The sequence below is a fragment of the Nesoenas mayeri genome (assembly GCF_963082525.1).
Source record: "Nesoenas mayeri genome assembly, chromosome: 3".
In the NCBI taxonomy this organism is placed as follows: Eukaryota; Metazoa; Chordata; class Aves; order Columbiformes; family Columbidae; genus Nesoenas; species Nesoenas mayeri.
In genome coordinates, this window is record NC_137544.1 from 57,412,717 (window position 1) to 57,428,782 (window position 16,066).

Genomic DNA, 16,066 nt, shown 5'->3' on the forward strand with positions numbered 1-16,066 from the left:
TAATGTAGCTGTTCCCTGCTTTGCCATCTTTTCTAAGATGTGGTTAAGCGGTCCATAACTCAGCGGAGCTACCGCTCATTCTGCCCTCTGGGTGGTTCTGTTAGGGATTCAGGTGGCATGTACTTCTGCTTCAGCTTTCTGAGTTATCTTCAGTTTCCAGTGTGGATTAATAGATGTCTTTTTCTGTCTGCATGTTCTTGTGCAACAGAAAGAATGGATTACAAGTGGCATGAATTATGAGTGTCGGTCTCTTCTGCCAAGTAACAAGTGATAGGATGAGAGGAAATGGCCTCCAGTTGTGCCAGGGAAAGTTTAGATTGGATATTAGGAAACATTTCTTCACTGAAAGGGTTGTCAGGCGTTGGAACAGGCTGCCCAGGGAAGTGGTGGAGTCACCATCCTTCGAGGCATTTAAAAGATGTGTAGATGTGGTGCTTAGCACATAGTTTAGAGGTGGACTTGGCAGTGCTAGATTAACAAGGTTGGGCTTGATGATCTTAAGGTCTTTTCCAACCTAAATAACACTCCTAAATGTCACTACTGCACTGCTTGGTGGAATGTGGTGTTGCTCCAATGCAGTCCAGGGGCAGGTAGGTTTGGAGGTGCAAAATTCTTCAGCTCCTGCTAGTGTTGGTAACCCTTTCTGGCCTAGCAAGCATCCTTACAATTCATGGATCATCATGTTTTATGAAGCGCATGAGCCGGGTGATCTGCCTTCTGTTTGGAACAAAGGCGATAAAAAGCTGTGGGATGTGGCAAATTGATTGTGAAAAGTCAGAGTAGCCTTTAGCATTCCAGCAGACAAGTCTTGGGCTTAGAGTGATAGACTATTGTTGTTTTTCCAAACTGGATAATATGTCCATGAAATAACACACATTAAAGCATAATAGCTTTACTTTAAATTGTCTGTGACTTTTACTGATCTCTACTTTTTTATTGTTAAATGGACTGTTAGAAACTAAAAGGCTGTGTGAAATCAGTAGGTAGAGATGGACTGTGTGACCTGGTTTTGCTGGAACAGGGATTTTGTTGTTTTTTTTTTTCTTTTCTTCCTGAGGCCACCGTGGTTACAGAAGTTTCTTATAGGCTTGTCTGTAATGACTGGGTTTTTCTTTTAAAGCAAATAAAAATGTTGTGGGTGTTTTATAGTGCTATTTTGCAGTGCTATGGTGTGGAGCACTAGTTGCTCTGTGTTCCATGTTTGCTCCCATTGCTGCAATGTAAGAACAACAACTAGGAGTACCTCTTTCATAGCGACATACCTTGGTCACTTGATGCTTCTTGAATCTTCAAAGCCAGAATTGTGTGCGGTGGCATTTACTTCTCAGAATTTTATAAAAATGTGTGTTCATACTGTGCTTGAAAAAACAAAACAGGACAAACACATTTAGAAGGTTTGTCCTGATAAGTGTTTTTACATGTCTGCCACATTATTTTAAGTATAATACTGATAATACCATAGTGACTTGTGAGAATGGATCTTGTTCCCAAATTTAACTCCAGGGAGGATACGGCTTTTCAGTGCAGAAGGATACCCCATCTATGTAAAATTCTTCCATGTAAAACTCCAACTTGAGAACTATAGGAGAAGAACCGCCTCCCTTGCGCATTAGCTTCACAGTTACGGTAAAGAGAAAGGAAGAGGACATAGGGAGCATGAAGCATTCATCTTTTGTCTGATTTGTTTATGGCAGAGCATTTCTAGGGTCAGATGCTGTATTATAACATTGAAAAATTATCACAAAAGTCCTTTTGCTTCCTTTTATTAATGGCAACTTCAGTGAATTAGAAAGTACCTGGTGTGATACCATAAATACTAAATACATACAGTATAGCTTTATATATTGTAGTAGGACAAAAGGTTGGTATTCTTGAGGTGAGTTGAACCCTTGGCTATTGTCAGGACCATTACAGAGTCTATCAAAGGTAGGTTTATCTGCTAGAAATTGATCTGTTTGGCATCATTACAAAGAAATACTAGGAGAGCTCATTCATACATAAAGCCACAAGATAATTGTAGTGGGTTGACCAACATTTTTTGTCATTGGTGTTTGACTCTTTTTAGGTGCAAGGCTGGAGAAGTGCTTGTTGTGAAGCAGTGCTGCTGAGACACCCAACCTGCATTTCTGTTGTTGAAGTACATCTGTACTGAATTTTAAAGTAATATAAAATCACTTTTTAGATTTAAAAAAATATATTACTGTTATTCTGTGTATTCTTTTGTGCAGCACAGGTTCAAAACTGCGATGTGACTGTAGCCCAGGGTTAAGTCTACAGTGTTCTCTGTGCTGTGTTTCCTTTTGCAGTCCTTAAAACATGTTTGTGTTCAAGGTTGAAGGCCCAGCATTTTGATCTAAGACTTTAGGGTGTCTGCTAATTTACCGTCAACTTCTTTTTCTGTCAAGCACAGTTCATTGCACCCTCTTAGGTATTACAGATTATGAACATACAATGTTTTTTTAAAAATATAAATTAGTACTGCTAATTAAGGGAACTTAATTAGTATGAATTTCCCACATGCTAATACTTTCTGGGTAGAGACAGATAATGACTATTTTATAACAATCAGGGAGGGCAGACCTGCTGTTCAGGTATTTTACATTAGTAACTCTTAGACTGAGGGGAAAGGGAGAGAATATATCTCCAGCCTGACGGTCGATACATGAACTTCACAGAGGTATTAAATAGAAACTGGATCAAAATGTGTGTTTCAGTGTTTTGTGCCATGATTATTGTATATGAGGTATATGTCTTCATGCATGGATGCTCTCTGCTTGTCTTCTTTTGATGATGCACTGGTGAGGCCCCATCTTGAATACTGTGTTCAGTTTTGGGTCCCTCATCATAAGAAGGACATTGAGGTGCTGTAGAGAGTGCAGAGGAGGTGACGAAGCTGGTGAGGGGCCTGGAGCACAAGTCTGATGAGGAGTGGTTGAGGGAACTGGGGCTATTTAACCTGGAGGAAAAGAGGCTGAGGGGAGACCTTATTGCTGCCTGCAACTACCTGAAAGGAGGTTGCAGCATAGAGGGGGTTGGTCTCTTCTCCCAAGTAGCAAGTGATAGGACAGAGGAAACGGCTTCAAGTTGCACCAAGGACTGGACATTAGGAAATAATTATCCACAGAAAGGGTTGTCAGGCATTGGAACAGGCTGCCCAGGGAGGTGGTAGAGTCACCATCCCTGGAGGCACTTAGACGTGGTTCCTAGGGACATGGTTTAGTGCTAGAGTTAAGTGATGGTTGGACTTGATGATCCTGAGGGTCTCTTCCAACCAAAACAATTTTAGAAAAAGCGCAGTGTTTGGAAAGCAGCATTTCTTCAGCAGGAGGGAGAGAACATGTTTCTATCCAGACTACCACTTGGCTACTTCAGCTTTGTTTTTTGATCCCTCCCTGTTGAATGAGGAATGAAGGCCTCAACTACTTTGGCTTACTCAGGCTGCAGATTGTTGGCCTTGGTGGGTCCTTGGAGTAAGGCACGGGGCTTGTGGCTACTGGAGAGATGGAAACACTGATGGAATTCTCCAAGAGAGAGGGCACGTAGCTGGGAATGTGTATTGTCAGCTACTGAAGCACCTTCGTGGTTAGGAAACAGTGGAAGAGAGAGCTGCTGCACTGTAATATTTGATTTATCTAACTAAAGAATAAGTTCGGTGGAACAGGCTCCTGAGACAAGTGAGGTCCCTAAGGACAGATCTACATCGGAGTTACATGGTTACCCTGTTTCCCCAAAAATAAGCCCTACCCCAAAAATAAGCCCTAGCATGATTTTTCAGGATTTTTGAGGAAGCTCTACTCCAAAAATATAAGCCTTACTTACAGTTCATAAAGAAGTCAATTTAAATAGTTTCCAGGCAACTATACATGTAAAAAAGTAAGCATCTTTTGGAGCAAAAATTAATATAAGACCCTATCTTATCTTTGAGGAAACAGGGTATATATGAGTTTCCAGCCAAATGGAGGCAAACAGTGTGTTTGCATAGAGTAGCACAGTACCATGAGGAGTAGCGCTAGCTTTTTGTGTCAGCATGATGTTCCTTATTCACCCTGACTACGTAAGTGCTGTCTGCTTCTTTAAAAAGCACTGTTAATTCTTAAGCCAATGTAAAAACAATCATTAAATATCCATGCAGAGATAGGAATGGTACATGTTTAATAACAGAGTCTGATGGCTTTTTACATTTCTTGTAGCTCAGTCTTAATTTTTGGCTTTCCTAATAATATTGAGTAATAATAATTATAGCATGTAGTACATACGTTATATGTTATATATATGTTATATTGTACATAATGTATTATGTTATGAAATAATATAATGATATGTAATAAAATCATGTGGTTCTACATATAATAATTAAATAATACTGAATGTTGCAACAGTTTTTCTCTCATCTGCTTTTATATCAGTTATGGTTTTGCTGGCGGGGGGTTGGGGATTTTTTTTTGAATTGCTAAAAGAATTAGGTAGCCAGCATCCACTGCTGCTTTCTTCTAAGCACGATGTAACTGAACCAGTGAGCACAGTGAGTGATCTCTCTTGCCTTGCTTCAGACAGATGCCAGCACATGTCAAGTGTAGCTCACCCTGCCTCTATTAGTCTTCTGTGGTTCTTGTGGCATGCCACAGGCAACAGCATTAGTGCAAAATTTGATGCACATTACAGAAAATATGGGAAGTTGTTAGTCCCTTGAGTAGGAGAGTTTGATGAGCTTTTTTAGAGCAATTTGCATTCTTGGATCACTGATTAGTTCTAGATTATTTCAGGCAGTTTGGGGCCTAAAATGCTATTTCATTCTTTTTGTGCTGACAGTTTCTCTCAGATGTCATTTGCTTTTGAGCTGCTGGGTTATAACAATGTCTTTGTAGCTCAGAATCTGGTTTTCAATTTTTACTTGTTACTGCCAGTGCATTGCAGTTAGTCATGATTTTCTAATCTGCCCCCAGGTGCAACTTGGATTGTTAATCAAGGTCTTTAAGCTTTTGGTTTAATGTTTTGGTCTTGGCATTGCAAAGCCCCATCTGTGTTCTTGCAACCAGCCAACATATTTCTACCAAGACTCTCTATGTGTCAGGTTTTCGGCTCCAGCATTATAGCTTCTCAATGGAGATCTGCAACTGACTTAACGGACTTGATTTTTTGGTCTTCCAGTGAAATTGTAAATAAAACCTTATGCTTGTTTTGGTGGTAACAAGTTTTTTGTAAATACATTCATATCTTAAAGTTATGTTTGCAGTTTAAGTGGGAGTTGAAGGTGTCATAGGTTATTTGGAATTTGTTAAATATTTTTTATATGTCTTTTCTAAGCATAATAGAATGTCTGAAGGACTGCATTGTTAATCCCTTTTTTTTCCCCCCTCCTCCAGGTGTGAGGCAGCTAGCCCACATATTCATCCTGTTGGATGGTGTAAAGAACATAAAAGAACTCTCATCACCCCACCAGGTTTGTGTCTTATTACACATCTGCAAAATTTAAGGAGGTTCTAGTCAGCTAACAGCATTAAAACTTACAATAAACTTATTGTTACTTCTCCTGAATTTTTCTTTCTGCAATCAGGAGTTGGTATTTCAGGAGTTCTAATTTTTTTTTACAGGACATGATATACTGAAAGTAGAAGTACAATATGTTAAGTATGCACATGTATGCTGCTTTAGTAGAGAGACATCTGTCCACTAAAGTTACCCCTTGGCATCTGAACAAGTTTGTAGTTTTGGCTGAATGTATTCACTTATTCTAAGACTCACATTGTGAAAATGCTGATAGAACAAATTCCAGGTGTGTGAGATTGTTGCATAAGAACATCTTCACGTGAACTACATATGCAAGATAATGGGTTCATGAGAAGATTGCCTTATGTGATCAAGGAATCAAACTTGTAAGGGTTCTTTGGAAGGGAGGAAAACACAATGAGAGAGACAATACAGAAGAATTAAAGTATATTCATTAGTATGAAATACCAGACCATCTTTGTTTTTCAGGACAGTTGTGTATAGCTGGATAATCTAAAAGCCTTGTTGCATAAAGTGCCATCCATGGTCTAAGAACATGGAAAATATCAGTTGGTTAAAAACAGTTTTGACAGGAATTCTAATAACCAGCGGTCTTGAAAAGTCATAAGCAATCCATCTGTCAGGAGGTTAATTAAAGCCTCTCATTCAGTAAAATCCCTTTTAAAACAAAACAGATTTGGGTCCGTTCTGTTCTAGATTATGAATCAAAGTGTTTAAACTTCAAGTTAAACTTCTAGTGCAGCATGAAGGTAGACAGGCACTGACCTTAAGAGCAAAGCTGTCTCTGTTTTTCTTGCATAAAGTGCAAACATGACACTTTCTGAGAAAGACACCATCTTCTTTGATGATGTCTGTAAATTATTCTTGTAGTAAAAATCCAGGCTATTTGTTTAGAAATTTAGTTAAATTCACTAAAAGAATAGCAGGTAGTCAGGTGTGCTTTACTGTGGTACAAAGTTACCACTGATTAGATTGTGTTTACTAGTAAATTACTGTTTATAAAATACAGGATTAGGCTTATAATACTTGAATGAATTTCTTGAATTAAGTGGACAGGTTTTTCCAGGTGACATTATTTATATTCTCATATCCAAAGCAATTGTGACTTTTTTTCTGCCAGTTGCTCAGTGTTGTGTGTGAGAAGATTGTTGGGTTTTTTAACCTACATGGTGAATGTGTCAGAGACAATTTAGGATAGCCTTTCTTGTAATCATTTTATAAATCTGAAGCATAGATCAGAACAGAATTTTAGTAGTGTTGGGCATTGTGTAAATTAGACATCAGTTTTACCGTTTGCACTGCTATGTTTAATTAATCTCATATTTTTTCTGTGACAGATTATCCACATGCTAAGCATTTTTCTTGGGAGAAGTATTTGGAAGAAACCAGTTCATTACCTGCACCTGCACGGGCTTTTAAAGTGGTGAGAAATGCTTATATTTTTTGCATGCCTTTAAGTGCATATAATTAATTAGTTTGAGAATACATATCTGGTGTTCCCATGATTCCAAATGTATCTAGTTAATTAGTTGCATAATAGATGGTTTATTTTTATGCAAGTTTGCAGTTCACTGTTAGAAATCAGGTAATTATTATAAATCACTATTACTTTATTATTTTAATCATTATAAATGGGATTAAATGCAACAAAATATTACTAATGAATGTAATTTGCTGTGGGAAATTACTGCCTGGTTATTAGAACTAATGAGATAGCTACTGAGTCATCATAACATATTTTGAACATATATATTTCTATCTGTACATTTTAAAGGGTGCAATAAATACAGTGAGAATGTAAAAATGGTTGTAGGAAGTTAGTCTGGTTGCCCATCTAGTCCATTGTCTCTGACAGTAGCCAAGAGAGAGTTTGCGTTTAATATCCTTTGGTGGAATCTTTTTTTTTCTGTGAGCTTGCGACTAGGGTGTGGGGGCAGCATCCACAGGCAGCTCCCCAGCTCAGCTGTGGTGTTTGGGGGCAGCATCCTTTTATTTCAGCTTTGCACTTGCTGGTTTCTTTTGGTGACACGCATCTTTCTTGAGCTCTTATGATTTTGGTGACGAAAAGTGGACCTGGAGAAAGGGTTGCAGTTAGGAGCCAGCATCAGATGGCTGGGAGCTCACGGCCCCTTGTCTCAGAGCACACTGAAGCTGGTTTGCTTCAGCTTTGCAGATTAGGGTCACTAATTCTGAATAACACTTTGCTAAGAGCTGGATTAATGAAAGCAGAAATGTGGTGCTTATAGCAGTTCCCTGCGGTTGGTTGATCACCAGAGTTTATTACTGATCTGCCATTTATCACCTCAAAATACAGGGTATTTCAAGAAGATGGAACTCCTTTGAAATCGTTATATATTTGTTATTGGGTCCATCTTTTTGAAACACACTGTGCCTCTGGCTTAATCACATGTCTCAATCTTACATTCTCAGCAAGAGTACTCGGAGCAAGAATTAGGAAGGTATTTGGTTGTATCTGAGACCTGTATCTGTACCCTTGGCAAAACAGTGAAGGCTGTGACTACTTTACTACATCGAGCTAAAAGCAAACATTTTATTTTTCTCATGGTGCATCCATGTTCTAATTTCTCCCCCACTACCTGGGGTTTGGCAGTGGGAGTGCCCCACCAGTGGCCCACAGGGTCAGCTGGCTGTGTCTGCATTGGGAAACTGGAGAGGACATGCCACAAGCGCACAGGCACTTAGAGCCTTAAACCGGGAGAGCACCAGCTGGCAGGGCTCAGCGCTGTTACAGAAAGCATACTAGCAGATTGCTCCTGGGGATGATGTGGGTTCCAAAAAGTCACACAGACAAGTCTGTCTGGCTTTGAAGATGGAGGGGAAGGAATCACAGAATGGTTTTGGTTGGAAGGGACCTTCAAAGGTTATCTAGTCCAACCCCCTTGCAATGATCAGGGACATCATCAACTAGATCAGGTTGCTTAGAACCCTGTCCAGACTGGCCTTGAATGTTTCCAGTGATGGGCCTTCAACAACCTCTCTGGGCAACCTGTGCCAGTGTTTCACCACTCTCACTGTAAAAAATTTCTTCCTCATGTCTAGCATGAATCTCCCTTCTGTTAGTTTAAAACCATTACGTCTTGTCCTGTCATAGCAGGCCCTGCTACAATGTCTTGTCCCCAAGGAGAGTGTGACTGCATGGAAGTCAGCGCATCTCTGCTTTTTGGTTTCACAGCCAGAGAAAATCCCCTTCTTGCTTTCTGTACTAATATAGTGGTAACCATATTAATGCTAATTGGGATAAATAAGAAAGCAGATTTAATGGGAATAAAATGCTGGTTATGTTGGAGTTCGGGTGAAGTCATCCTGAGACAGTCACAGTATTTTATATTGTATTGTTGGAGAAAATAGAGCTTTTAAGCTACAGCTGAGGAAAAAACACTGATGTTCTGGGAAGTCTTAAGAGGGACAGACATGTTATTTTCCTAGAAATCTGAAATAAAAAGCCTAACATGTCTTGCATGTATCTCCCTTTAAATGGAAATACCTTTTGCTTTAGATTTCATAGCTGTAGGTGGCAAAGATAAAATCTGATACTCCTAACACAGACATCTTTTTACCAAAATAGCAACACAAAACAGGTTTTTGGTCCTGTTCGTTCTGAATGAGTATTTACAGTTATGCCATGTTGTGTTTTCAGTAGAAGACTGAAAAATAAGTGTTTGATGCACAAAGCAAAAACTCATAATAAAAAATACAAGTATGCTTTCTATAGAAAATTTCATAGACATTTCAGGCTGCTGATGTGTAATACTGCATTGAAACTGTTGGTCGAAATCTCTGGGAAAACTTCTCTAGATAATTTAGGGATAAACAACAAAACCAATCAACCAAACAAAAAGACTGAAAGAACCAAACCAAACGAAAAACCAAAACCACCCCCACAAACCCCAAAAAACTGATTTAAAATAAAGTTTCCTACTTCCTTGCTTGGAAGGATTCAATAGAGAACCTGAAATTCCAAAGTAGTTACTTTGTTTCTCTAGTTTAGCAGCACTGGTTTGAATGACCTTTTTATGCGTGGAGTTGTTGGGGGAGGACGGCAGGTTTGAGAAAATGAAAGCAGAAAGTTTGCTGTGGATTTTGTATATTTTACAGTTGTGTGAGATTTTTGAGGTTTTCTTCTGTTTCACATAATATTGCTCTTCTTTTCTAGAAACCGTCACATGGCTTTCAGAAAAACATGAAACTTGAAGTCGTTGACAAGAGAAATCCAGTATTTATTAGAGTAGCAACTATTGTAGATACTGATGACTACAGAATAAAAGTAAGTCTCTCTGTATTACTATGCTATCCTGCTTGAGTGACTGACTGATGAGTACTTTGTGGAACCAAAATCCTATACTTGTAAAATTAAGCACAGGAAGAAATTAGGCACATTGCTGTGTCCTGCTAAGCTTTTTGCTGATTAATATGCATATAATTCCTTTGGAAGGGGTCATTCTATTATCCTCTTAGTTAAAATTTGCTGACGTAGGTAATTAGAGAGCAGGGTTGAGTATGTTTGAAAATTGCTTTGGGAATAGTTGATATAAACCAGTTGTCTATTCTATCAAGAAATGTGATGATTTAATATTGAGTGTCACAGAGCTGCTGTGGTATTTGTATTAGGGCCCAGAAAATATTTGGCCTAGGTTAATTGAATCTGTCTCAATAAACTTCCAGGGAGAGGAGAGAGATACAAGGGAGACATGAAACAAGAACCGTGATCTCTTGTGCCTTGTCAAGGAATTCCGCAATTCTGAAGTTTATATTAATTATGGATTTTAGATTGCATTGATTAGTAATGTGTTTTTAAGAAATTCCAGTTTTCCAGAAGTTGTATACTTGAACTATTTTTCTTTTATTTTACAAAACCAGGTTACTCTCTGAAGCCCTTAACCATTAGAAAGGCAGGCATATACCAGAGATCCAGTTAGATGGATATGAAAGATATTTGTGTTTGCAGTTGTACAGATTTATTAGGCATGCATGGTATTTCAAGCAGAAATGCAGCTGACATTTCATTCTGAATTAACTGGTGGTAGGGAGTTGTGAGAGACAATATCTTCACATTTACAGTGTTTTCTATCTAAACTTTAAGTTTGTCATGCAAAAAAGAAACCCAGAACACCACCAAACAGAAACCCCCTTTCATGTCTAATACATTAAAATGTCAGGATTTGTAGCTTCTAGGGTGATAATTTGTCTCTGTAATATATGTTGAAAGAGCTCTGTTGGTATGTATCTGTGTGTATGTGCATCCACATGCATGCATGAGAGATCTAAGCTGTTTACTAGTACAGAGGTCAAATAAGATTTGAAGATACTTAGCTTTCACCTAAAAAAAAAAAGCATTTATAGCCATAATGGTGATTTTCTGGGAAGTCACATACTTTGTTTTCTCTTCAGTTTTAGCTCCTTATCCTGTATAGCCTGATTTTAGTAAAATTGTTACCAGTACGGTGGGGATTTTTGGTTTTTTTAATGGATAAATGCCATTTTTTAGGCCTTGGCTTACTGCTCTGCTATTTTTAAATCCTGTTCAAACAGGAAATTAGAAAAGGTTTGTAATTTTTTTTTTTTTTTTGAGAAAAAAATGCAGAAATTCATGCTTAATTGAAGTATTAATGTGAGAACTAAGCTTGGCTGCTTTATTCCTGGCGTTTGAGCCTGATTGTGCAAGACATAATAAACAACCAAATGACACCTCTCTCAGTGAGAGTATATCTGGATCCAGATCTAATGTACATATATTTTCTGTGTAACATTGGTAGTTGCCTTAAAGTGACTTCTCTAATGGACATTTTCAGAGATTACTTAAGGAAACTTTATAGAATTTTTCTGATCTAAAATGTATTGTTCTCCTTTTTTTTATTTTAGGTACATTTTGATGGCTGGGATAGTATTTATGATTATTGGACTGATGTAGATAGCCCTGATATCCATCCTGCGGGCTGGTGTACAAAAACCGGACACCCTCTTCAGCCCCCACCTAGTAAGAGAAATCACATTATAATGTAATTATTTTAAAAGACACGTGTACTGTGCTATGTTCTTCCATGCCAGTGCCATGCAAGGAGGAATAGCAACTAGGATATGCAAAATAATGTAAATGTGACATTTAGTGCAAAATCAACGGTCAGTAATTAATCACTTTTTAGTAGATAGCTTTGTTGTTGAGTCTTACTGTAGTGGAAATACCATGTTTCTCTGTATGTGTAAGAACCACAGGCAAAACCTGGAAATAAGGATCTGTTATGCAAAATCCCTGCCCTCCCAAAGCCAGTGGTCGCACTGCTGTGACACTCTGTAGGGATAAGGTATCACTCTTAAAATCTTACGTCCACATCCTCTTGAAGGTTAGTTTGCTTTTTGGCTCGTAGGAGACTGCACTTCTCTGAGAAGGCACTCCTTGCAAATGCTGTGGCAAACCCTCAAAAACAACTAACTTCCTTTTCTTCAGCCGAGCAAAGAGGGGTTAATGGTGCCCACGTTGAAGAGAAAGCTAACAGAAGCATTCTACCAATAATAGTACTGTATTTACTGGCTTGCCCTCTCTAGGGATTTTGTTTTACTTGTTCAAGTGAGAGGTCTGTCATAAATGAGACTGAAGGTTGCAGGGAGAAGAGGCTCTGAGGTAAGGGTATCCCTACCTGTGCCGTTGTGCTTCTGGGTAATGGTAGCAAAAGCTTTAGCTAAAGTTTGAACAGATGATTTTGAAGCAAGTGGTCTTCTCTGGAATTATTTTATATCGCATCTGCGAGGTATGGTTTGCACAAGTGCTGAGTGTTCACAGCTGTAACAGAGATGAGAAAGAGTTGTGCTTGGAAAATAAGTAATGCTGAGCAATGCTAAGTACTCTGAAAAAATTAAATGTAAAATAACTGGGATAAGGCACACACAGACTGTGTGAATGTGTTACCTGAAAATCGCTGTACCTCAGCTCATCATCTCTAAAATGTCAAGAAGAAATGTTTCCTGTCAGGAGCATGGTGGGAGTGTATTCATTAGTTTTCTGAGCACTCCAGTGGTACAGTGATGACTGCCTGTTAGGAACTTAATCATTCTGCCTTCAAAGCATAGTCTGAATAGAGTACCGTAAATGCTGAAGCACAAAGTGAATAATAAGGAGAGGATAGAGCGCTGCATATCTTCGTAATCAGAGATATGCATCCTGTGTGCTGAATGAAGTAACAGGCTGGTGGGAAAAAGTAATGGTCACATAAGTAAAAGTTGTATCATATGGCAAAAGAGCTGAATAAGGTTGTGACATTTCTATTACCTGAGATTGGAAAAAAAGAAAAAAATCTTAGCCTAGGTGGGGGTATAAAACACCTAATTTCAATTTGTTGGAGGCATTGAAAGAAACAAAATACAGCTGTCCATCACATACCACAACACATCACCTCCTCTAGACGGCGGTGTAGGAGGCACTGTTCATTTTTTCTAGCGCAGGAGTGTCAAACTCATTTTTGCTGGGGGGCGCATCAGCCTCGCGGTTGCCTTCCAAGGGCCGAATGTAATTTTAGGACTGTACCTCCACTAACTTGTTACGTTATAAGCATCAAAACTAAAGTTCTCTGTTCTCTCATCCATTAGAGCATTTTAAAGCCTATAGAAGTCTTTGGACTTCAGTGTAGTCATAGTGTTTTAACATTAGCATAGGTGGAACATTATTAAAAATGCTTTTGGACTGTCCTAATGATACCTAATAATTCTCATTCTTTCATTATCCACCTACAAGCAAGAATCTATCTTTCATGTAGGAGAATTTATTTAAATAGACCTTTTTATGTCAATATTGTTGTCTGTAGGGGGAGATACAAGTTCATGGACTCGTCAAGTAAAAGCGGTGCTGGCGAGACAGTGCATGTTTGCCAATGTGCAGGAGCTGTTCTCAGTTCCATGTACTGGAGTAGATCTGTCTCTTGCTTGCTATGAAACTATGGGTTATATACTATGTTTACTTGAGCGTCAAAGATAGTTTTGACAGCTACATGCTTTAATGTCTCTGCAGGCGTCATTGTTACAGGTTGATGAAAATCAGACAGACACGTAACTTCAGATAAGTAAAATGCCAAAAATCTCCCAATGACTTGTGCTTCTTAGTACTATTTTCAGCCTTTGTTTTCACATCTCATTCACTTGAGCTAAAAAATGGAGAAGGTCAGTACCCATTATGAACCCTGTCTTTGGAATAGCAGGGTAACTTACTTTGTGCTCTTGCAACTACAGGTAGTTAATAGGGGAGAAATTTAAAGTCATACAGTTCCTCCAAGTTTTCTCTTCTTTATATAGATATAGGTCTCCTGTAGAGATTTACTCGCAGAATAAAATTATTTCTCCAGTGGATTAGCTTGTTTGAATCTCCATCATGCTTTTACAGAATTCATTTTAAAGTACTTTAAAATTAGATTTTGTTTACTTATTTCTTCTTCATGTTTACTATGATACTCTTGTATTCCTGCATATTTGTTTGACTCTTAAAGATTATATAGATTTTTTTAAATGTCTTATGTAATTTCCCCTGACATGCAGGTCCCTTGGAATTGGTGGAAGCTTTAGAGCATGGAGGTTGTCCCACAGCAGGATGTAAAGGAGTTGGACACATTAAAAGAGCAAGACATATCGGCCATCATAGGTATGTGCTATGAAACTAATTTTATTCTTTCAATTTGTGATATGTTCACATAGTGGGTTTTTTTAATTGCTGTTCACAAGAAAACAGATCCAAGCTGGAAAAAAATATGAAATCTTGTATACCTCAGTATGCAATGATGTCAGTTGCCATGGTGAGCATGCTGAAATAAACATTAGCAATCTCTAACTTCATTTCACCAGGGTGTGCTGAGATAAGATTTGTCAAACATCATTTTTTTGTCACAATTGATAGATCCAGCTGCTCTATATTTGGTTCCTATGAGGATTTCTCAGCTTTCTGGTCAGATTGAAAAATGTTACAAACAGATAGATATAAAGCAATAACTTTTGAGCCTTTTGAAATACAAGACCACTAATTTTATTATGGCTTGGATGTTTTTGTTCTGCTTGGTTGGTGGAGGTGAGGATTTGCTTGTTGGCTTGGAAAAATACCAAAAAGGAAATTCCAATTGATGTATTCCCGAATGACAGCCTGAACAACTTGCTGTTTGTACTTCGTGTTTCTAAAGATGCTTTTGTTAGTACTTAAGAGGTCGTCATCCCTCAGTTAGCATATGGTAACCTACTGCATTCATATTCTTAGTCCACATGGAAATGTGAAGTAAACTAGACTTACTTGCCTAAAAAGTTTCCTGGCTGCTTAGATGAAACCTATTTTATTTCATAGTCCAGTAGACTGAATCTTGTATGATTTATTAATGCACCTGATCTATAAGGCAATAACTTCGAATTTAGAGTATTATCTTTCTTATCATGTGCTATCTCAGTTACTTAGGTGAATATACCCATTCTCAGAAACAATAAGTGAATGTTTGAGAAAAGTTTTTAATTTATGATCTCTCTAAATAAACGTTGGCACTAAATCTTCTACTGTTTCACAGAGAAGGGATGAGTAAGAGCTACATGTCTAGTTACTTCATGTAGCCTTTGCTTTTGTAACTATATTTTCCGTGGTATTTGAAGTTGTTATACTTACTCATCCTGAATATCAATAAAAGAAATAAACTCATGGCAATCTATTGTGTTTTATTTTTACTATGGTCTTAGCAATCCTGTTGTTCGCACATCAAGTGATAGTTCTATGGAATAAAAATGTAACAGAAGAGAGAGATTTGTTATTTATCTGGAGTCTACAGCCTGGAGGGTCTGGGTCACCCCAAAAATTCTAACGTTGTACCATCACTTTTTTCCTGAATTAACCAAGACATTTTGAAATTGGTATAATTATCCACGTCAGGTAGCAGTCGCTTGGCTCTTTTATCTTCGCAACCTTGGAATGTATTTAACCGTGCTTATCTTTTTTTTTCATGATGAGGTACGATGTCTGTCTGCAGCATAAATGCCTGTGTGCAGAAAAGATGATAATTTAAAATGCTAAGTAGCTCTGAAATAATTTTGAGAGCTTGTTCCTAAGGAACCGGATGAAAGCCTTGGTGATTAATTATGTACTGGGGTTAAAGTATTTACTTTTTGGAAAAGTTGATGATAATAAGACCTTGGTATCTATCACCAGTTGATCTAGGGTTTTCTGCTGTGCAGTTGAAACTGAGACTGATGTGCAGGTTGGAGCATTATGCAGATCACCTGCGTTTTTATGATTGTGAATTGTATGCTGTCTGATATTTAATGCATGCAATGATTTTCAAGCTCAAGCAGCAATGCAAAGCGGCCAGTTGTAAACAGGTCATTAGCATTTTGGGTCAACTCTCCACAAAGATTTTTACCAGAAACTTAACATGCGTTACGTCTCAGATGAATTGTATGTGTCGCAGAGGAGGCCGTGTTGTAAGAGAACTGCAGCAGAGAAATGCAGGAAACCTCAGCTCAGCAGGATGTCACATCTGTTTGTTCAGTGTCTGCTGAAGTAATTCTCATCTGTTTTTGATAGCAGTCTGAA

General features: G+C 38.2%; 1 protein-coding gene across 1 annotated transcript in view; it reads left to right on the forward strand.

The window, feature by feature from the left end:
- The window catches only part of L3MBTL3 (L3MBTL histone methyl-lysine binding protein 3), a 76,298-nt gene that overhangs the window by 41,396 nt on the left and 18,836 nt on the right, over positions 1 to 16,066 (forward strand). The window contains exons 12-16 of the mRNA XM_080342790.1: positions 5,364 to 5,440; positions 6,846 to 6,931; positions 9,683 to 9,793; positions 11,389 to 11,503; positions 14,047 to 14,149. Coding sequence (XP_080198916.1) covers positions 5,364 to 5,440; positions 6,846 to 6,931; positions 9,683 to 9,793; positions 11,389 to 11,503; positions 14,047 to 14,149 — 492 coding nt within the window. The remainder of the gene's footprint in view (positions 1 to 5,363; positions 5,441 to 6,845; positions 6,932 to 9,682; positions 9,794 to 11,388; positions 11,504 to 14,046; positions 14,150 to 16,066) is intronic.